We start from the raw sequence: 21,660 nt of genomic DNA on the forward strand, positions 1-21,660 counted from the left end.
TATTGAATAAAGGTTAATTTAAGGGAAATATACAAAAATCTGAATTCATAAACTGAGATGTTGATTAGGTTTTATGTTTAATTTTGTAATGTTTATTTATTTTTGAGAGAGAGTGCTAGAGGAGGAGAGGCAGAGAGAGAGGGAGACACAGAATCTGAAGCAGGCTCCAGGCTCTGAGCTGTCAGCACAGCACCCAATGCAGGGCTCGAACTCACGAACTGCAAGATCATGACCTGAGCAGAAGTCGGACGCTTAACTGGCTGAGCCACCCAGGCACCCCTAGGTTTTAAGTTTTAAAAGGATTCAAGCAGAGTCCTTTCAGCTGTTAGCTGCTCTTAAAAATTTTAAACTATTCAATATTTAAATATGAAATCCATTGCATATAAAATATTAAGATCATTCCTATTATATAAAACAAAGTTTCCCTCATGACAAGGAAAACTCCAGAGACATATGCAAAAATGGCCCCACTCCCCAAAACTGATAGATATTGAAGCACAATAACAGAAAATCAGAAAATAAAAACTAGGGGCAAAATTCGCCTTACCAAGTTGTATGATATACCTGCTTTCTCTAATTTCACTGCCTAATAAATAACCCATCTAATGAAACAGTTGTGCTGCTGAGGCTCAACACACCCAGACACATATTGTCTATGATGTCTTCAGATTTTCATCCTAAAATCGGAACAGCATTGCCATGGGAGACAGAAGGAGGACTTAGTCCCAGGATGTAAAGATCTTGGGAATGCAACTGGATTTTAAATGTGGTTTTTAAAAAGAAGTAGTTGTAGGGCACCTGGGTGGCTAGTCAGTTAAGTGTCTGACTTCAGCTCAGGTTATGATCTCATAGTTTGTGGGTTCTAGCCCCACATCAGGCTGTCTGCTCTCAGCACAAAGTTCACTTTGGATCCTCTGTCCCCCACTCTCTGCCTCTCCCATGCTCACATTCTCTCTCTCTCTCAAAAGTAAAATAAACATTTAAAAATAAAATAAAATAGATAAAATAAAATAAAATAAAAAGAAATAGTCATTTGCTCTTTGAGCACTGACAATAATGCACATAGGCAGAAAGTCATAGAGGAGAAACACTTAGGAACTCCAAGTTTATGTCAGATACAGCCCATTCACGGTCTTGGGTTTGAACAACCTAAGAGAATTGTCCTAGAAGGTAACTAACTGGTCCTTTAAATTTTCAGCCTATGGCTCCATTCAACAATGAATATTCCCTTTTAAGATCTTAAGTTTCTAAAAAAATTTTTTTTAAGTTTATTTATTTATTTTGAGAGACAGAGAGAGAAAGAGCACAAGTGGGGGAGGGGCAGAGACAGAGGGAGAGAGAATTCCAAGCAGGCTCCACACTGTCAGCACAGAGCCCCACGTGGGGCTCAGACTCATGAACCGTGAGATCATGACCTGACCTGAGATCAAGAGTTGGACACTTAACCAACTGAGCCACCCAGGCCCCCCTAAATTCTTAAGCTTTTTAATTACTTTTCCTTTATCTGGCAAGGCCAGGCTGTTCATCATTTTGCAGTTAATGCAACACATTTAGTAGTTTTCAGTTTTACCAGGAAGACTGGTTTACTTCTGCCTCCAGCTGCTTTATAGAAAGGATTATCACCAATGTCTATAAAGTGCAGCCCTCCCTTTGCAATTAAATATAAAGATAAAATCATACAAATGGCCTGAGAACTGAGTCTCATCTGTGAAAATGTTTGCTGGGGTCAAGAGCTAAGAGGTTGGAGCATGCATGTGTGATTAGTCAGTCCCTCAATCCCCTAAAAATCTGGGGTTTCATTTCCTGGCCCAAATGTCCTCACTAGCAAAGTCAAGCTTCCAAAGATCGGATATACATCCTTCTCCAGACCTAGGGAATGCCCCACTAAGAATGTTCTTCCTCTTTACCATCAAGTATTCTCAAGTTCAGAATCATCATGCCTAAATTCCAGAGGTTTTTCTTTTCCTCTTGGGACCCTCTTTACTGAGGAAAAGAAAACACCGGGAACCAGCAACAGCAAAGAGTCCCTTGCTATCACAGACGACCTAACACTTTAAAGACTGGGTGTCTTGGGGCTCATGGTGGTTTTCAGCATATCTAGAACCAGTAGAGCTGGTCATAAAACTCTTACCTTCCTGCCAGTCTTTTAGCTTAATTTCACAGCAAATAAGAGGGGCTCCAACTCTGCCCGTAGTATAGTCAGTAACTAGGAGGAAAATGCAACAAATATATTAGCATACCACATTTCAGACTCGTGCCCATGGGAGACCAGGGATATTGGAGTTAGAACCAGAGTCTCATAGATGATAAAAGAGAGGCCACTGCGAGTGCAGCGCAACGTGTGACCATGTTGCAGTATTTCAACTCTATTTCAACAGTGCAATCAGTACCAATGTTGTTACATCACTTTTGCTTCTCACAGGCTCTATTTCAGATAATAAGTACAAAAATCTCTGTGAAAGGAGGAGAGCTGCCCCTACCATTATCTACCTAAGATTCCAGGAGGACAGATTTGGATTGGAATTCCTTTTCTGCCACTCACTGATTGACTGTGTAACTTGGACAAATTACTTAACCCCACTGGGCCTCCATCTCCCCGTCTATTAAAGGGGGAGAGTAAAAAAACCTACTTCTTATAGAGATATGCTGTAGGGATTCAATGAGATGATGTGTGGATGGTGCTTAACAGTTCTTGGCACAAACTCAGTTTTCAATAAATGTTAACTGCTATTACCAAACAGGATGATGACGATATTCTCCTTTTGTAATTTGTAAGTACTGCTATCAATAATCAAGTATTTATAGATACCCTATAATGTACCTAGCATTATATTAAACACTGAAAGGAGGAAACACGTAAAAGATAAGGAGACTATGCCCTCAATGAACTTACAAACAAACCACCTGGGACAAAATGCACATGAAGCAACTCAGAGCACATTTAAATACTCAATTTCATGGTACTGGAAGTGCACACAACGGTACCTCAGGGACTTGAAAGATCAATGTGAAATGAAATCACTGGCAAAGACTTAATTGAAGAGTTGGGCATTAAAAGGTGGCTGTGTCCAGTTAGCAAAAAGGGCATTCCAAGACAAGGGAACAGAAAATACAGAGAGGTGAGAGCAAGAATGCCCGTAAGAGTGGGGCGCCTGGGTGGCGCAGTCGGTTAAGCGTCCGACTTCAGCCAGGTCACGATCTCACGGTCCGTGAGTTCGAGCCCCGCGTCGGGCTCTGGGCTGATGGCTCAGAGCCTGGAGCCTGTTTCCGATTCTGTGTCTCCCTCTCTCTCTGCCCCTCCCCCGTTCATGCTCTGTCTCTCTCTGTCCCAAAAATAAATAAACGTTGAAAAAAAAATTTAAAAAAAGAATGCCCGTAAGAGAAAGAGAGGAGAGCAGAGCCAGGTGTGTGTGTGTGTGTGTGTGTGTGTGTGTGTGTGTGTGTGTGAAATAATGGAAAATAATGATGGATGGGGACAATGGCAACAGATTAAAGATGTGTGGAAGCTAGGTCCACCAGGGCTGAAGCAGTGTTTGAGGTGGAGATGCCCAACAGAAATATACAGGATCAATCACAAGTGATACAATAGAGGCAGGCATGGCTGCCGAAAGGCTGTTACCTCAGAGGAGTGTGAGGCAATAAGAGGCCAGGTACGAAAGGTGGCATGCAGGGGAGGGAGCAGTCCAATGAACAAATGGGAAGATCCAATTGAAGTTAAAGTTTTAAAAAATAAACAATTAGAAGACTTCAAAGCTAATGCCGTGAATGGCTTTAAGGATGGTAATACCACAGTCACCAACCATCTGCCAGGTGGACAGAAGGTCTGGGATGATGGCATTGATTTTGGGCACATGAATATAAAGTGAAAGTGGGATGATCCAGAAAGTATTACCTACCCCAGTGTTTCCCAACCCAAGATGATTTCACCCCTCAGGGGATATTTGGTAATGTTTCGATTTATGTTCCATTGCCACAGCTGGGAGGAGTGAGTTACTCCTGATACCTAACTGGCTGATAAACATCCTATAATGCACAAGAGAGCCCCACCAATAAAGAATTATCTGGTTTGAAATTTCCATAGTGCCAAAGTTGACACGGCTATCGGGTTTTGAAAAGAACAGAAAACAAACAAGAAGTCAGGGCAGGAATATACATTCAAGAGGGAGCATAAAAATGATACTTTCTTCCAAGAGTGCAGTTCTCCGAGGAAACAAGCATTTAGACAGAAGAGACTAAAGGACCAGGGTGACAGAATTTTGAAGACTGACAAGATGGCATAAATACAGACAAGGCTTAAACATAAAGGGCACACGTGATAGTTCAACTGGAAGTTTCTAGAACTAAACCTGTTCAGGATTACACTGAATCTGTTATTACTTAAGGGGTATAAACATTAGTGGCAACAAACATAGAATTATTTGCCATGTTACCAGTACTTACCTTCAGTAACTGTGCCGGCACCACATGATTCTGTCAGTCCGTAACCCTGACCCACAGGGCAGCAGAAGCAGACATTCATGAATCGGTGTGTCTGAGGAGACAGCGGGGCTCCACCAGACAGCATCATGCGGACATTCCCTCCCAGCAAAGCCTTCACCTTTTTAAACAGTAACCTTGAGAAAAGCACGAGGGGCAATAATTTGAATACATGCGTACATTATGCTTGGTGACATCCTAATGTATAAGCTCTGGGAACTACTTATTGACTTTGGTTGGACACCTACATTTCAGAACCATGGTGGTAATCAATGAGAGGTTCACAAAGCAATAACTAATAACACCTTGAAAAAAAACGCCAGAAAATGACAGATGGTAGCTACACTTGTGGCGAGCACAGCATAATGTACAGAGTGGTCAGATCACTATGTTGTCCACCTGAAACTAAGGGAACACTGTGCGTCAGCTATACTTCCATTTTTAAAATGCCAGAAAGACTCTTAAAAATGCAAAAAAAAAAAAAAAGAGGCAGTGTTGGGAAACTGCTTTCACATACAGCAAATGAAAGAAAATGATGATGTCAAAGGAAACAAAAATTACAGTTGTCTTTAGAACATTTAGTTATTGACCTTATCTCCCTTTTAATGAAAAATGTTTCCCTATCTCCACCCTCCAGCACAACATTTAAAATAGCTGTTATGTTCAGGGTGCCTGGATGGCTCAGTCGGTTGAGTGTCCAAGTTCTGCTCAGGTCATGATCTCATGGTTTGTGGGTTCGAGCCCCGCATTGGGCTCCGTGCTGACAGCTCGGAGCCTGGAGCCTGCTTTGGATTCTGTGTCTCCCTCACTCTCTGACCCTCCTCCACTCGTGCTATGTCTCTCTCTCTCTCTCAAAAATAAAATAAACATTTAAAAAATTAAAAATAAGGGGCACCTGGGTGGCTCAGTCAGTTAAGTGTCGGACTCTCAATTTTGGCTCAGGTCATGATCTCACAGTGTGTGTGGGTTCAAGCCCCTCACTGGGCTGTGTGCTGAGAGCTCAGAGCCTGAAGCCTGCTGCAGATCCTGTCTCCCTCTCTATGCCCCTCCCCTGCTCTCTCTCTCTCTCTCTCTCTCTCTCTCTCTCTCTCTCTCTCAAAAACAAACACTAACCAAAATAGCTGTTATGTTCATATATTTATTACACTGTTTTATGAATACAATAAATCAGAAACCTTCCTGCAGATTAAAATCTTGAGTATCACCTTTTGTCAGAACTGACCCTTTGTAAACTCACACATTTTGATTCCAAAGTCTAATCTAGTTTTTCTTCATAAGACCAAATTCTGCAATAAAATCTTAAACATTTACTCAATTATTAAAATCTGTTCAACTGCTAAGATCAGAGCTCAGAGTCCTCTGTCTATGTTTGCTATGGAAGCAATGAGGGTTAGAAGTGAATAAAAGGGAAATGCAACCTTATGATGATGGTGATGATGCCCAAAGTAAATTAGCTTGCCATTTACTTCTTCATCTTCCAGATGTAAATACACGAGATCTCCAGGCTCACACTACAGAGTCTATGAAATGTACTTACATATTGCAAAGTGGTGCATCGTATCCCTTTTTGATCTGTTCCAACTTGTAATCATACCCTATCTTGAACAGTGTTTTCTGAATATAATTCATCTCTTGGACTTTGCTCATAACATTCTTATAAATTCTGTCCATGATTTCCTAAAAGGCAAGCAAAATATTCAATAATCTGAAAAGAATTACACCAACACGGAGATGGTCTTTAGTTGAAGATACCTTGTTTCTGACCTCTTAGGTCAAAGTTTTTAGTATAATGGATACATTTACTTTATTATATAATTAATTTCACTGACTTTACTTGTTCACGATTTCAAAAAGACTAGGGACACGTATAGGGGTTTTCCGGTTCTATACAGTAAGTTTATCTAAAAATTTTAAAAAATGTCTACTAGAGTGTAAATAATTCATTCACCTCCCACATAAATATCATTTTTAATTCTTTTTTTCAAATATATTCACTTATTTTCCAATAGCACTGAAAAACACCCAACTATGTTGAATCTAATTCTGATGTTTTTCTCGCTACTACCTTGTGACTCTTATAGCATGGCAGAGACATTTACAGAGTTTCTTAAGAGTTGTCTTACAGAATTTTCTAGAGTTCCTTAAAATTCTTATGTCCCTGTAATTTAGGCATTTCTACTCCCTTTCAGTAGAAGCTAAGGTTACAAAAACGAACAGGATTCTTGTTCATGGCTCCTTGGAAAATTCAAGGAGGACTAGGTTCGAGATACAGTGACTCCCAAGGTAATACACAAAACAACAACAACAAAGAACCCCGAAACAAACCAGCAAAAAAGCCCAGACTATCACTAAATTATGTTTTCTTGAAATAAGCACAAATTAATAAGAATTATTGCATAAAGCACATCTATTTATAAACACGTAGTTTTAAATAGTTAAAGTGGAAATTAGCAGAAATTCAGTTGTGCTACCGTGAATAGTTTTATGAATGGCTCTTTCGATATCATAACAGAGCCATTCACAAATAAGGACAGCAAAAACATCTCTTGCCTTATGCTATGGGAAAGTAGTCAGAAAGAAAAAGACAAATACTATACGGTCTCACTTCTATGTGGACTCTAAACCGGCCAACCTCAGCAACAGAGAGTAGACTGATGGCTGCCAGAAGCTAGCGGGGGGGGCAAATAGGGAGATGTTGGTCCAAGATACAAACTTACAGGCAGAAGATGAGCAAGTCCTGGGGATGTAATGTACAGCACAGCACAGGGAGTATAGTTAACAAGACTGTATCATATGCTTGAAAGTTACTAAAAGAGTAGATCTTAAATGTTCTCATCACACACATACAAATGGTAACTCTGTGAGACGATGGGTGCGTTAACATTATTATAGTAATCTTTTCACAATACATACATATGTCAAATCACTGTACACTGTATACCTTAATTGACACGATGGTATGTGTCAACTATATCCCAATAAAGCTCATGGGGGTGGAGGGAGGCTGCAACGGCATTCAAGGATGGCACAATGTTGTCCTGTCCATTTCCACAGATGGAATCATTGTGTTAACTGACATATTTGTCTAGATCTGTGATTGAGAAATTCCAAAAGTTCCCTAAAGGACTTTAATATCCTGTAACTATCCCACTTAAGAAAGTTAATAGGATGTCAGGTGGAGGAAAAAAGCCTACAGGAGTGAGACAGATGTCACAGAACTACCTCCACTGCTCTTTCCAGTAGATAAGAGTCATGGGCACTGGAAGGCCTCTATGAGTAAGGAACACAAATGATAGTCGTAACAAATTGGCAGGATTTATTATTAGCACAATAAGTCACCCTTCACTTCAACCTAATGTTACATGATGTTCAACTGAGTCAGTGCTTACAAGAAGCAGTGATGTATTCTAAATTCTCAGCCTGTGAGTATGTGACTGTACAATACTAAATGGATCTTTCATTCTGATCCAGGAAAGAAACAAACTCAGATAATAGAATCTATCGATTTTCAGTAAAAAAGATTTTTTTTAAAGCCTATTTATACAGGAGGGGGAGGAGTTAAGGGAACCAACAAAGTTCAGTGAAACACCCATGGACCAGCAACATGAGAGTCTGTTTACTATCCTCAGGCCTAAAGAACCAAGAGGAGAGATGTATTATTGGAACCCGGTGAAGACTGTAGCCACGGGCAAGACCTGGTTACAGCCAACGGGAAAGAGATTGTTCAATGGACGCTTGACAACTGCCCCAAATCGCAGCCCAACAGGGAAGGAGCAAAGGCAGTAAGTATGCAGAATCCCTCCTCTCTCCCTGCCCTGTGATCTCTCCTGAGCGCCAGTAATTGGCTGAACCCAACAAAAGACAAGCAAGCCCTGGTGATTCATCCACAGAAGTTAGCCTTCCAAGGCACAAAGTAAAGAAGAATGGATCATGGGCAATTAGAAGATACACAGCATATCCACAAACTCCTGCTTATCCTTCAGGCCTAAATTCAGACATTGCTTCCTACAGTCCTTGGTCTTTTTCCTTCCCTATGTTCTCTGATAGGGTTTACTAGGGACTCCTGTACTTTGAGTAATAAACCCAAAATATTATTTCCCAAAACACCAAACACAATCCTAAACAGATAGGCATAGTAGTTAAGAAAAGTCTGGGGGCGCCTGGGTGGCGCAGTCGGTTAAGCGTCCGACTTCAGCCAGGTCACGATCTCGCGGTCCGGGAGTTCGAGCCCCGCGTCAGGCTCTGGGCTGATGGCTCAGAGCCTGGAGCCTGTTTCCCATTCTGTGTCTCCCTCTCTCTCTGCCCCTCCCCCGTTCGTGCTCTGTCTCTCTCTGTCCCAAAAATAAATAAACGTTGAAAAAAAAATTAAAAAAAAAAAAAAGTCTGGTATCAGACTGGTAGAGTTCGGGCTCTGTGACTTCGGGAAAACTTTTTTTTTTTTTCTTTATAAAACCAGAAAAATAGGATCCACCTAGGAGAGTCTTAGGGAGGATTAAGTCAGATAATCCATCTAAAGCCCTTAGGGACAGGTCCTGAAAACAGCACGTACTGTAGTACCTATCATTAGCATCACTTTATTATGTTTTAATCAGAAGCTTCTTTCAGTTTCCAAACTTGCTGAATTCTTCAGCACCTCTAAATAAAAAAGCAAAGGCTACTCTGCCCTCTTTTGATTCTTTCGTTATTTAGTAATTTTGTAATAAGAAGCTCAAAAAACAAAGTGGCTGAACACTTCATTATCTCATCTCCAATTTTCCATGTACAAAAATAATTCTGAGAGGGATACTGGGATGAGACTTAAAATCTGATCGCAATACAAGCAGTCACGGTATACAGTCCTGCTGGAGTTTCCAAGCCTAAAAGTGCTAGAATATATCTGATTATGCACATTTGAAACACTGTGTGAAGTGTTTATCATTACAAGGCCAAAAACACTGTAACATCTTATTTTGATGAAAGGCAGTATTTCACATAAGGATTTTAAACGTCTGGAACTAAGTTTTTTTCTTTGGAAGATCTCTCAAGTGCCAGTTTTCCTAGTCACCATTAGGGTCAGGAGGCTCGGATTTGAGACTCAGTTCCATAACTTTGGATATGCTGCTTCAGTTCTCTGGGATGACCTACGCTTCCTCATTTGTTTGAAATTTGTGATTAGGGGCGCCTACGTGGCTCAGTCGGTTAAGCATGCAACTTAGGCCCAGGTCATGATCTCGCAGTCCATGAGTTCAAGCCCTGCATCAGGGTCCACGCTGTCAGTGTGGAGCCTGCTTGCGATTCTCTCTCTCCCCCCTCTGCCCCTCCTCCGCTCACGTGCGCATCGCATGTGCACACTCTGTCTCTCTCTCTCAAAATAAACTTTTAAAAAGTTCAAAATAAAAATAAAATATAATTTGTGATTAAACAAAAATGAGATCTGGAATATCTTCTACCTTTGAAATATGGCCACTTCTCACGCTAGGTAATCTGAACTAGGTCATGTTCATCACTAATTTTCCAGGATCAGCAACACTAACAGGCATACGTGTCAGAAGTTTGCCAATGCTGATCTCAGATTTTAATGAACACGCTTGCCACGATCTCAGTTGAGTGAAGTTGTTTAAAACTGTATGCAAACCCCTGAGAGTATCACCTTTTAAAAAGTCCAAGTGCAAGCAATAAAGGACATTTATATTCTGTACTCACCGGAACGGCCGCCATGAGTGTCGGCTTCAGCACAGTACAGTCTCCTTTGCTTCCCTTTTTAATTTTGCTGGACTACATGAAAGAAAAAGCAAATAGGATCAGGAGAGCCAGCCTCAGCAAAAAAGTGTGATAATTCAAGTACTGACAGTGACAGAAATTTACACAATGGAATCTGATCTTCTATGGCCCCGTTGAGTTATTGGTTACAACTCTCATAACTTGCAAATGTCTAAAGTGGAAGTGGCTTTGGTGCGTTAGCCTGGAGATGATTTCTTCTAGTACATTTTGGCCTTCCTTAGAGGAGAAGCTCTGACTCATAATAAAGGAGAGTGGGATATTTGGGTAAAGTGCACATTCTTATCTCTCACGTATCAAGCACAGCACAGATCATCCATCAAAAAAAGAGAGAGAATAGAAAACCTCAGCTAAGGTACACTGAACACTAAAAGAAAATGGAAAATATTTTAACTTTCTTTGATTAGCCAAATGGCAAAGCCGCCTCTTGAAGTCACTGCCGTTGATGAACATGATGGAAAAACACTAATTTGGTAACATTGTGGTTGACAGAATACTGAAAACCCTGCCAGTGACCATGTGGGGATATGCACATATATATCTAAATAAATATATTTCTCCTTTCTTTTGTTTTCTTTCATTGCTTACACACATAAATACTATTTGGGATTTCAAATATCAGAGCAACAGGTAGAAAAACTGATAAAGCAGCCCATTGAAAAAGGGAGATGAAAGGAAGAAAGAACCAGCTATAATGCAGTTCATTAGTCTGTAAGTTTAGATGTATGATGTGTCTATTCGTCACACTGACACAGGCGGGAAGTAAACCAGCTCTTAAGGGACAGTGTGATATGCCAGGACCACCGGCTTCATCATAGAGAACTTTCTGCCAATAGAACCAAATTGCTTTTATCCTGCTTTTCTTTAAGATGGATAAAGGAAATAAAATAACTGCTTGTTGTTTTATGTATGTGCGAGTGTGTGCACATTTGCAAGTGGAAACCAATGCCCGCACGTGCATATGACACATGGGAGGGCAGCTCTGTAGAGAGAAAGATGGGCTCTCGTGTCCTGCAAGTCCAAGCTGCCCTCCATGTGGTGCTGACCAGTTGTCGCTTTAAAGAGCTGTTCCAGGGTAGCACTAGCCACAAGGAGCCCTTCTTCACTTTCTTTATGACTCTATGTAATGGTATCAGTTCTCTTCTTATGATCGCAATAATCTCAGGACAGCATCACGCTTATTATCTGTTGGCTTCAAATGTGGCACCTCTAATGTCCCACCTGTTTCTGATTTCCTATCTGAGGGAGATTCCTGGGTTTTTGATTCCTAGGAAGATTGAGACTTTTTATTAGGAAGTTCATGAAAAAGGTAGGTGGGGCATTCACTCCAACTGCCCCCCCTTCCCTACACTGAGGCTCTTATTTCCAGAAAGGCAGTGAAAGCTAGGGTTGCTAGTCCCTGACTTCTGAACTTCCCTAATGGTGGGGGGGAATCATACTCAAAGCTTATTGAAAGGTGTTTCACATTTTGAAACATTTCTAAATACAAAAAAAGCCCACTACAGTGCATCAAAAACATAATCGTTGTGGATTTTTTTTTAACATTACAGAGTTTTCTAAAAATTTTTTTTTTACCATTCAAGTCCCAGTCTTATTCATAGATCAATTTTAACTTGACTACATCAAGTCTCGTTTATTACTTTACTTGATCACTTCTTTTCTCCATTACTGTTCTAGCAGATTTTAAATGTGAACTTTCAGCTGAGTAGTTCATACGGCAGCTCTCCATCTTACAAAGAGGTTGTATTCCCTAAAGTACCAAGTAGGTAGTTGTCTAGAACACAGAACATTTTTCTCATGAGAAAGCCACTTCAAGAGGTGGTTGGATTATCCTGGGAGGTTGCAGGGAGGTGGTCATCATTCAGAAAGGACACAAGGACGTTATGGAGTTCCAGGAATGTTCTTTTTTATCTTGATCTAGATATGGATGGTTACAGGGGTCTATGTGTGTACATTAAATGCAATCAAGCAGTGTACTTAAGATTCGTGTCCTTTAAGTTATACATCCAAAAACAAATTTTTTAACAAGATGGTTGGAATCTCAAATCCAAAGACATCCATTTAACTTTTCTGCCTTAATATCACACAACCTACCTAACCTCTCCCTAAAACCAAGTCATTCCTATCTATACTCGGAAACTCTTTTTTGCCTCAACGTCTGGTTGACATTTTTCTATAGCAACTAGTCCAAAGAAGAAATTAAACAACTGTGGACAGTAGGTATTAGCTGTGTAATTTCAAATGCACGTAAAATACGTGAGTTAGCTCTAGCCATTGTTGGGCTTCCTACTGTGAACAAAGGAGAAGGGAGAACCCAGTTGGACTCCAGGTGCAAAGCTGAGGGCTGCCTTTGGATACGCAATAGAACTTTCCATGATGATGGAAAGGTCTGGTACCTGTGCTGTCCAAAGTGGTACCCACTAGTGACACTTAGCTGCTGAGAACTTGAAATGTGGCTGGAGGGGAGGGGGACAAAACATAAGAGACTCTTAAATATAGAGAACAAACTGAGGGTTGCTGGAGGGGCTGTGGGGGGGGGATGGGCTAAATGGCTAAGGGGCATTAAGGACGATACTCATTGGGATGAGCCTTGGTTGTTATACATAGGGGATGAATCACTGGAATCTACTCCTGAAATCATTATTGCACTATATGCTAACTAACTTGGATGTAAATTTAAAAATTAAAAAAAAATTAGAAAACAAAAAGAAATGTGGCTGGAGCAACTGAGAAATGAGATTTTTCTCATATCATTGGAATTATCTCTACTTCAGCGTGCTGTTGTGGACAGCACAGTGTTAGAGAAAACTGAGAGCAAAACTGGGCCACGATCCTACCACCACATCTCCTCCCAGAAAACCTATTCCTGTTTATGGGTAATGTGTCCAAAAGACTCGGTGCATTTATCTTCTCTACCCAAGCTATCCAGAGTCAAAATCTCATAAAACAAAATGAAAGTAACTGTAAGCTTCAAAATCAGGTAGGAAGATGTAGATGAAGCAACACTAACAAATCCATAACTCTTTTTTACAGCTACATATTTGCCCACAGGAGCTATTTTTGAAGTCGAGGAGAAAGCTGCCAGTGAATTGAAGTGTCTCACATTCGCAGTAATACGTTCTCAGCCAAACAGCGCAACTTAATAGGATGGCACGGAAAGAGTAAAAGGCTTGTCACCTGGTCAGAGAGTGTAAGTGGAGAAGAATAGCCAATCCTACAGCCGTAGGTAAAGCAGGATATCTCTGCTGTCAGTTCTAGCACATGAGCCAAAGGCAAGTAGCCAATGTAAGTGTCCTTTGGTCTAAAATGAAATAAAAGAAACATGTCAGCCGTCAGGAAAAAGGCATGGTTAAGTAGAAACATCAATAGCCTTCTCGTTTCTACACAGATGGAGTTTAGACGATGTCGAACAGGAGCTCTCATCGCAAAGAAGAACGTGGAATGAGTCTCTCTTACCCCAGCCCAGGAATCCTCTCACACTGGCCTGTCATTCCAGCTATCAAATTGCTATGGTGCATCATCACTCCCTTGGGCCGGCCGGTAGAACCACTGGTATACATGACAATAGCCATGTCCGAAGGAGTTGGTCTGTTCGGAGGAACGCTCGCTAAAAGAATGAAAAAGCACTGCGTTTTCTTCAGTTTAGAAGTTCAATTGCTTACACAAAGATTAAGAGTTTTTAGATATTTTTTGCATAATGATGAACCATGTAAAACAAATGCTCTCTACTGACAACCGACACAAAAAAAAGGTGATCGAATTTCTGGTTACCTGCAGTGAGAGTCTTGAATGCCACTGTGGCCCTTTTTCTGGGTGTTGAGCCCAATCCCGGTCTACCCCTGCCTGGCCGCAGTGCTGCACACACAGCAGTGCTGTGGAAAGCTAGCCAGGACTTCGGAGAATCAGGGAGATAGACTATCGTGTGCAAGCCCTTCAGGCCTCAGTTTGCTCGCCTTTAAAATGAGATGGCTGGGCCTGATTATGGTTCTCAACCACTGGGGGGGCATGAGAATCACCTGCAGAACTTAAACAAAATACAGTCTCTGTCTCTGGCCCCCACCTCTGAGCATTCCAGGTCTGGGATGGATCAAAGGCTCCACAGGTGACACTCATACACACCCCTGATTGAAAGCCACCGGACTTGGTATTTTTCTCACTTTTTATAAAAATAATTTCATTTAATAATAACTGAACCATGGACACTGAATTAGATAACCATTATACATTTAACAGATTATTTTAAGATTACATTCCAAGCAGCACGTATAATCCGAAGAACACCAAACCAAAATGATATTTTCTGTTTTTAGTGTTGCTTCTTGAAATCTGTATAGGAAATCAGTTTTTCAAAGTACTGAAAGTGTACCTAGATAAAAATAACACCAAGAGGTCCTTTCACTCTTCTCTCTCTCTGTGACTCACTTGCTCACTCACTCCTGTAGTTACAACCCATGTTATGTGTCTGGCTTCGGGACTCTTTTGGGTCTTCCAGATTTAGTGCTTATTGCCCTATCTGGATTGGACCATACTTTGATTCTGTCTAATCAAAATGAGACAGGAATTTTATGATACTGAGAGAGACCGTGTGAAGAGGTTTATAAACACTTCACTCCCTATCAATGGTAATATCTAAATAGTATCTAAATTTCACTTCTCCTAGCCCTCTGTCTGAACTTAGGAATATTATTGTTGTTGTTATCGTAATTTATTGTATTTTCGAAGAGAGAGAGTGTGTTTGCATGAGTTGGGGTGAGGGGAAGAGGGAGAGAGAGAGAACCTTAAGCAGGCTCCATGCTCAGCGTGGAGCCTGACACAGGGCTTGATCCCACGACCATGGGATCATGACCTGAGCCAAAATCAAGAGTCGGATGTTCAAGTGACTGAGCCACCCAGGTGTCCTTGAAGGTACAAATATTGCATCATCTTAAAGGTCCTGAGCTCCAGTGCTATCTTTGCTTTTACTGAATGACTGGGGGAGGAAAATAGAGAGGTCTTCCCAAGAGATTATATTCAGCCACCTTGAGCAGGGGTCGGCAGACTCCTTTTCAGAAAGGACCAGACGGTAAATATTTTAGGCTCTGAGGGCCATACAACCTCTGCCAAAGGTACCCAGCCATAGACACTTGTTAAATAGTTGTCATGGTATTCTAGTCCAACTTTATTTATAGAAACAGACAGCAGGCTGTAATTTGCCAACCAATGCACTAGAGTCGTGCTTCTCAAACTATGTGTTGTGAGGACCTTTTCCCCCCTAATGATTTATGGACGGATGCTTTTGTAAAATACAATAAAAAGGCATTATTGGAAAAATGAAATGAACATAACACACAAACTTAAAATTTTTACATTAGGGGCGCCTGGGGGGCTCAGTCCGTTGAGTGTCTGACTCTTCATTTCAGCTCAGGTCATGATCTAGCGTTTCGTTGAGTTCAAGGCCCATGTCGGGCTCTGCGCTGAGGGTGGAGCCTGCTTGGATTCTCGCTCTCTCCCATTCTCTCTGCCCCTGACCCACATGCACACACTCTCTCTCACACACACACAAAGTAAATAAACATTCAATCATATATGGTCTTGATAAAAATTTTAAAACTTTTTTTTTAAATCCAAGAAGTGTACAGTTTTCACTTGCATTACTTCCTTTCCTGACCTACTGACAACAAACCTTAAACAGATGAATAAATTTGTTTTACCGGCTTTACTTACCGTTTTCTGGCTTGGATCCCAACTCTTCTACTGATTGCATGCTGTGAATCTCAAATCCTTCAGGGTATTCTGCTTTATTGATAGTCTTATTGTCCACATAAATTATATGTTTGACACAGTTGATATCTAACAGTGCAGTCTGTTGAACAGAAACAAGATCCAGCTATTAAATACGGGCCCACGGTAAACTCAGTTATTGGACATTTTCATGACCTGTCAAATAACACCATATTAATTAAGAGAAATATTTTTATTTACCTTAAGTTTACTTTCCAGAAGTTCAACGCTAGTGATCAGGTAGGTGGCCTCGGATTCATTTAACCCATGAACTACAGCTTCTTTGCCAAGCGTGGCATATAAAGTCACAACTACATAATAAAAAACAAATACAAATGTGAACTAATTAAACAGTTAGGAGCTACATTATTTAAGTCAGCCTTTTGTGATAGGAACATTCATGGATACACACGTCTTATAACGTAATTTCATTTCACAGTCTCTGCCAATATCTTTCAACACTGCCTCAAACTTCCAGGTAGCCCCAACTTTTCCTTATAAATTCACAGGATTTTAACATCCTAAATCTGGAGAAACTCAGAAATACTGGAAGCGCCACAACTGTTCAAAAATTAGGCAATCATGATTCTCGAGGTGAGTAAATTTCTGGCTGAACTGCTAATTCCAGTCAGAGCTAGCCTACCTAGAACTACCGTGTGACATGCAGGTTCACTGGCCATGGCACCAAACAGTGGGTAAGTCCTTGAGAATCTTCAGACTGAAGATCTCAAGTCTGAATCATGTTCTCACTCCTTCTAGGGAGTTTTTTAAGTGGGCCCAACGTCCACGCTGATTAGTGACCTCTAAGCCTTAACTGGGTGGCTAAGGAGATCTAGTCTTTAGGAGCTACCAGAGAAAGGAAACATGGGCTGAAACCAGGACCAGTTAGTATCAAAGGACATCTGCTAAACCTAGATTGGATTGGAAATTCAGCTCTAGGCTCGTAACCAAAACAGCGACATGGGTAAGAAGAGCCACTTTTCACAAGCTATTGTTTATTGAAGTTGGGTGATGGGTACATAGGGGATCATTTCATATTCATTTTTGTTTGCCTGAAATTCCAACTCCTGATTCCTACACTACACCTGTAGTGTTCTACCTCATTCAGTAAATAACTTAGTGCCTAGCACACGACAGGCACTATTCTGGACTTAGAATTTTTTTAAACCATTTCATGCACAATTGCAAAAACAAATGTTTGTGAAGCAGGAAGACACCCAACTTTACTTTCTGGCCAACATATCTAATGTGCTCATTTCACATGTAAAACAGAATGAGTCAAATGAGATGCCCTGGACGTGAAGCAACAAATTAGAATTATCCTAAGCAATGATATTTTTGTTTTTAATCATTATTTTGTGTGTCACTTCCTAAAAAACACCCCCAGGTCCCAAATATTTCAGGTACAATTCACTTCCAATTGAAAAGCAAAATCCTAAATTCTATCCATTCAGCTGCCAACAAATTCCCACGCTAGCTCTTAGAAATTACTTTAACAGGCATTATCAGATATCTTTTAACTACATTATGTACTGTTTTATGGATACAATGGATGCAGAAAAATTGCTAAAGAACACCTACCTTGAAAACAATAAGGTTGCAGGACAATTTCACATGTTACTAAAACCCTTTCTGTCCCCCTTCAAAAACACAAGGCACTTACGAGGGAAGTTGTACTTAAAGCAGGTCTGTGCCGCAATCATCCATTCGGCCCTGGTCTCACAGAAAATGGCAATAGTGTTCTTTGGTTTTAGTCCCAATGCAGTGAGTCCACTACCAAAATTATTCACTCTGCGGTTCACTTCGAGATAGCTCATCCACTTATAAGTCCCAAGAATTAACTGTTAAGGAGAGACATTCTCTGAATATTAGTATATTCAAACAAGCAATTAAAATACCATTCAAAGTGTAGAGCTCTAAAATTGCCTTTAAGTGAATATACAGAAGCCATGAGCACCTTCTGAGAATTTGTTATGCAGCATATTTAAATGGAATGGCAGCATATTTAACATGCATTTGATTTATGATAAAGTAAAAACATACCTTCCCCTTAAAACAAATTAAAAAGCACAGAAATGCTATACCTTCTTAAAAACCTTTCCATTTGGCTGCATTTCATTTTCTTCACTTAGGATCTCTCTGGTCCCAAGGCTGTCCTTCTTCCCAAACTTGGACACAGCATGATCAAATAACTTATCCAGAGTGTCTGCTCCAGGGATGTCTATGACAGCTAGCGAGTCGAAGTGCGTGACAGAGCGATATGGACTTCCAGGTTTGTCTGAAGTGGGCTTAGCTTTTATTCTCTTTGCCATAGCGTTTTTCTTCTTGGCATTGGTAAGAAAATACCATGGAATAAATATAAGGGCACTGTATATTGTTATTAACAAGTGGACAGGAAGCAAAATAATGGTGAGCACGTTTAGCCTAAGTTTCATAGTGGCAAGGCTTCTACAATGGTGTTTATTTCTTGTTATTCTTTGGCTGCAGAAAGCCTTATTTTGCTGAAGAAGGCAATAATGGAAGCAGCAGTAAGAGGAGCAGTACAGCCAAGGCAGTTCAATTTTAATGATACAGATAAAAGTTAGTAATCTTTGGAAGCCGACAATAAAGTACACCTGTAGGTGAAGACAATGAACCAGGCAGAGAGCAGGAAAAAAAACAAAAACAAAACAAAAGAGTATTAACAAGTTGATAGCAACATTGATTTAAATACTCAGGTCTTCAGTAGTTTATATAATTGATTTGATACAGCAAGTTGAAATAACTGGTCTGAAAGACTGGCATTTTCCATTTTAATCATTACTACCATAAACTTCTCAATTTATTTATTTATTTATTTATTTATTTATTTATTTATTTATTTTTTGGTTTTTAGGTATACGCTATTCTGCCCATCACTCTGCAAGTCACTTGAGTGACACTACTTTAATGCGTACACGAATGCACGGATGTGATATTTCAGCTTGGCTGAACTTCGGGAATGCCAATGATGAGGTTTCTCTTAAGTATGCCCATGTGAACCAGGTAGTTTTAAACAGGAATGGGTTTTGTAGCCCAAAGGGGAGAAATCCACCAGTTTAAGGCTTACTTCTCAATGCTCAACCCAGAGATACTATTCTGAGTTCTTCATCAAGGTAAATTTCTGCGGTAATCCTATGCATTATCTCCAGTCCCCCAAAGTGGAACAATACAATCATAAAGTCATTTCCTGAGTGTCCGTTTTGTGCTCAAAATTGCACCTGTGGCCTGGGAGGAGGAGGAGTCAGAAAAAGGTCCGAAGTAGTGTAAGTTGCAGCCTTCGCTCATTACGAGTTACCGCTAATGAGGCCATCTTGCACACAAGACAGAGCCAGTGTTTTTCAAACGTTTTGGAGGGAGAGGGGCGGCGAAACAAACCACTCCTTTGAATAAAAACTCCTGCCAACGTCCCACACATGCAAGCAAAGTGGAACTGCTCTGGCTGAACCCAGGGGTGAAGTGTGCTGAGTCCCACCCCGGACTTCCTGGAAGCCTGCTCCCAAAGTGCCCACTGAAGCATTTCCAGTGAAAAGCCTGCTGGAAACACCTAAGTGCTGTGGCATGCGGTACAAACAACGCGACAGACATCGTGAGGAAGTGCAAAACGGCCAGCAGTAACTAAGGGGAGCTCTGTGAAGAGTAGACTTTTAAAGTGGACCTGATGTTGGGGATCTGGAAAATAAGGAGAAAGAATGGAGAGCATTCCGGGCAGGGAAACCACATGGCAAGATGCAGAGGTAGGAGTGAAAGAGCTTTGGGAGAGTGGGAGTGCCCATAAGGACACTAGACTGGGGCATAGAGCGAGTACATGTTGGCTAAATGGGCTACGGGTAGTGCAGGATCTGACAAATCAGACCATGTAATTTTGATCTGAGTGAATCAGACAGAAAACTGGGGGCCTCTGCAGGTCAGAAAGAGAGTGCCAATTGCAAAAGAATGGCAGAACCGGCCTCAGGGATGATTATAACTCACAGGGAGCTTGCCTTCAGCTGAGAAAGCTATTTTGGTGAGTGGAAGAGTATTTCAGCGATAAAAATTAAAATAATAGTTCGCCTTGGGACACCTAGGTGGCTCAGTCGGTTAAGCATCTGACTTCGGCTCAGGTCATGTTCTCACAGCTTGTGGGTTTGAGACCGTGTCGGGCTCTGTGCTGACAGCTCAGAGCCTGGAGCCTGATTCGGATTCTGTGTCTACCCTCTCTCTTCCCCTCCCTCGCTCATGCTCTGTCTCTCTCTCTCTCTCTCTCTCTCTGTCAAAAATAAATAAACATTAAAAAAATTTTAAATAATAGTTCACTTTGAGGAGACAAATTGAATGAAGCCCGTCCTGCAACTCTTGTGGAAATAGACTACTGAACCCAGGACAGTTGTTTGTTTTGACACCAATTACCATGAAGTGGTTACCTTAATCCTGCCTCCACTTTAGTTCATGCTCTGCAACCTAGTGGGGCAAGATGAGCAAGAAACTACAGGATCAAAGACCTGGGTTTCAGTCCCTATCTCTGTCACTAAGTGGCTGTGGAAGCTTGAGCCGAACAAGCTATCTGAGCTTAAAATCAAACTAGATCGGTAGCCCTTAACTTCTTAGAGGTGATGGACCCTTTTGAGAATCCAATTGCGACCTATAAACCCAAGATACGCAAAAGGGTCTATGTGATTTTAGGGGGTTTGTGAGTTCCCTAAAATCCATCCATAAACCCCAAAGGGTGACACCAACTCTGAACTAAGAACTGCTGGCTTAAATGATTTCCTGAGGTCCTTCCGACTTTAAATTTTGGGATTTACCCTACCTAGAAATAGCTTCCTTGGTCTGACAAGTCGGGTCATTCACCTCTTCAAAACAAGGTATGTCAAGTGTCCATCATGGTGTCTGGTCCTCAATATGCAAGATCCCCTCTAACAATCCTCCATCATTCATTTCACGATGACTCAAATCCACAATAATCTTTCCTTTTTCTAACTTCCTACATCACTTGAAATGTCTACCACTCATTTCAATCCTTGATTATATTACAGATATTCTAAACATCTAAGCCCCTAAGTCCACAGCAAGGACCAGTAGTTTTCAACCTGATCAAACCCAACACCTTTTTCTTAGAACAAATATTCTGTAATACTCTCTTATCAATCTTGAAAGGTAGTCATAGATGATAACCCACTTACATAATTCTAAAAAAATAATTCCTTACTGGTAATAGAAAGGAGTACCAAAAGGAAATTAATTCAAGACACAACAATACTTACTTCGATAAATTGACAGAGACAGTACCAGAAGTCCCCCCAAAAAAGTCTCTGAATTGATATTATGCCCTAATGAGTACCACCTGACCTCCAATTGAGAAATTGTCAGACTTGGGGCTGAAGATACATAGACAGCTTTTGAAGGGTTTATAATCTAATTGTATTAGTTGCATTATACATTTTTATCAATCTTTTACACATTTGCCTTAAGGCTCGGAAGTAGGGCAATGTCTTTTGCTTAATCCTCGTAATACAGAGACACATTGGTGTAAACACACACACACAACACAACACATACACAGCACACAAGCCTCGAAGAACATTCAGGTGAGGAGAGCTCCGAGACATCAGTTAGTTCAGGTGTTTTCAAATTCTTTCTGGTGGTGATGAGGGGGGCCTGGGTCATCCA

At 40.9% G+C, this 21,660-nt stretch overlaps 1 protein-coding gene across 3 annotated transcripts in view; it reads right to left on the bottom strand.

Moving 5' to 3' along the window:
* The window catches only part of ACSL4 (acyl-CoA synthetase long chain family member 4), a 53,778-nt gene that overhangs the window by 21,928 nt on the left and 10,190 nt on the right, over nucleotides 1-21,660 (bottom strand). For 2 of the 3 annotated variants that reach the window (XM_045472338.1, XM_045472337.1), the window contains exons 2-11: nucleotides 18,078-18,317; nucleotides 17,657-17,834; nucleotides 16,195-16,304; nucleotides 15,937-16,075; nucleotides 13,690-13,840; nucleotides 13,411-13,534; nucleotides 10,159-10,230; nucleotides 6,014-6,153; nucleotides 4,441-4,613; nucleotides 2,132-2,206 (exon numbers count right to left, since the gene is read on the bottom strand). In XM_045472338.1, coding sequence (XP_045328294.1) covers nucleotides 2,132-2,206; nucleotides 4,441-4,613; nucleotides 6,014-6,153; nucleotides 10,159-10,230; nucleotides 13,411-13,534; nucleotides 13,690-13,840; nucleotides 15,937-16,075; nucleotides 16,195-16,304; nucleotides 17,657-17,834; nucleotides 18,078-18,305 — 1,390 coding nt within the window. In that variant the 5' untranslated portion in view covers nucleotides 18,306-18,317. Of the gene's footprint in view, nucleotides 1-2,131; nucleotides 2,207-4,440; nucleotides 4,614-6,013; nucleotides 6,154-10,158; nucleotides 10,231-13,410; nucleotides 13,535-13,689; nucleotides 13,841-15,936; nucleotides 16,076-16,194; nucleotides 16,305-17,656; nucleotides 17,835-18,077; nucleotides 18,609-21,660 lie in introns of all 3 variants that reach the window. The other variant, XM_045472336.1, reaches the window with a different exon arrangement.

Source organism: Leopardus geoffroyi, chromosome X (assembly GCF_018350155.1).
Source record: "Leopardus geoffroyi isolate Oge1 chromosome X, O.geoffroyi_Oge1_pat1.0, whole genome shotgun sequence".
Taxonomy (NCBI): Eukaryota; Metazoa; Chordata; class Mammalia; order Carnivora; family Felidae; genus Leopardus; species Leopardus geoffroyi.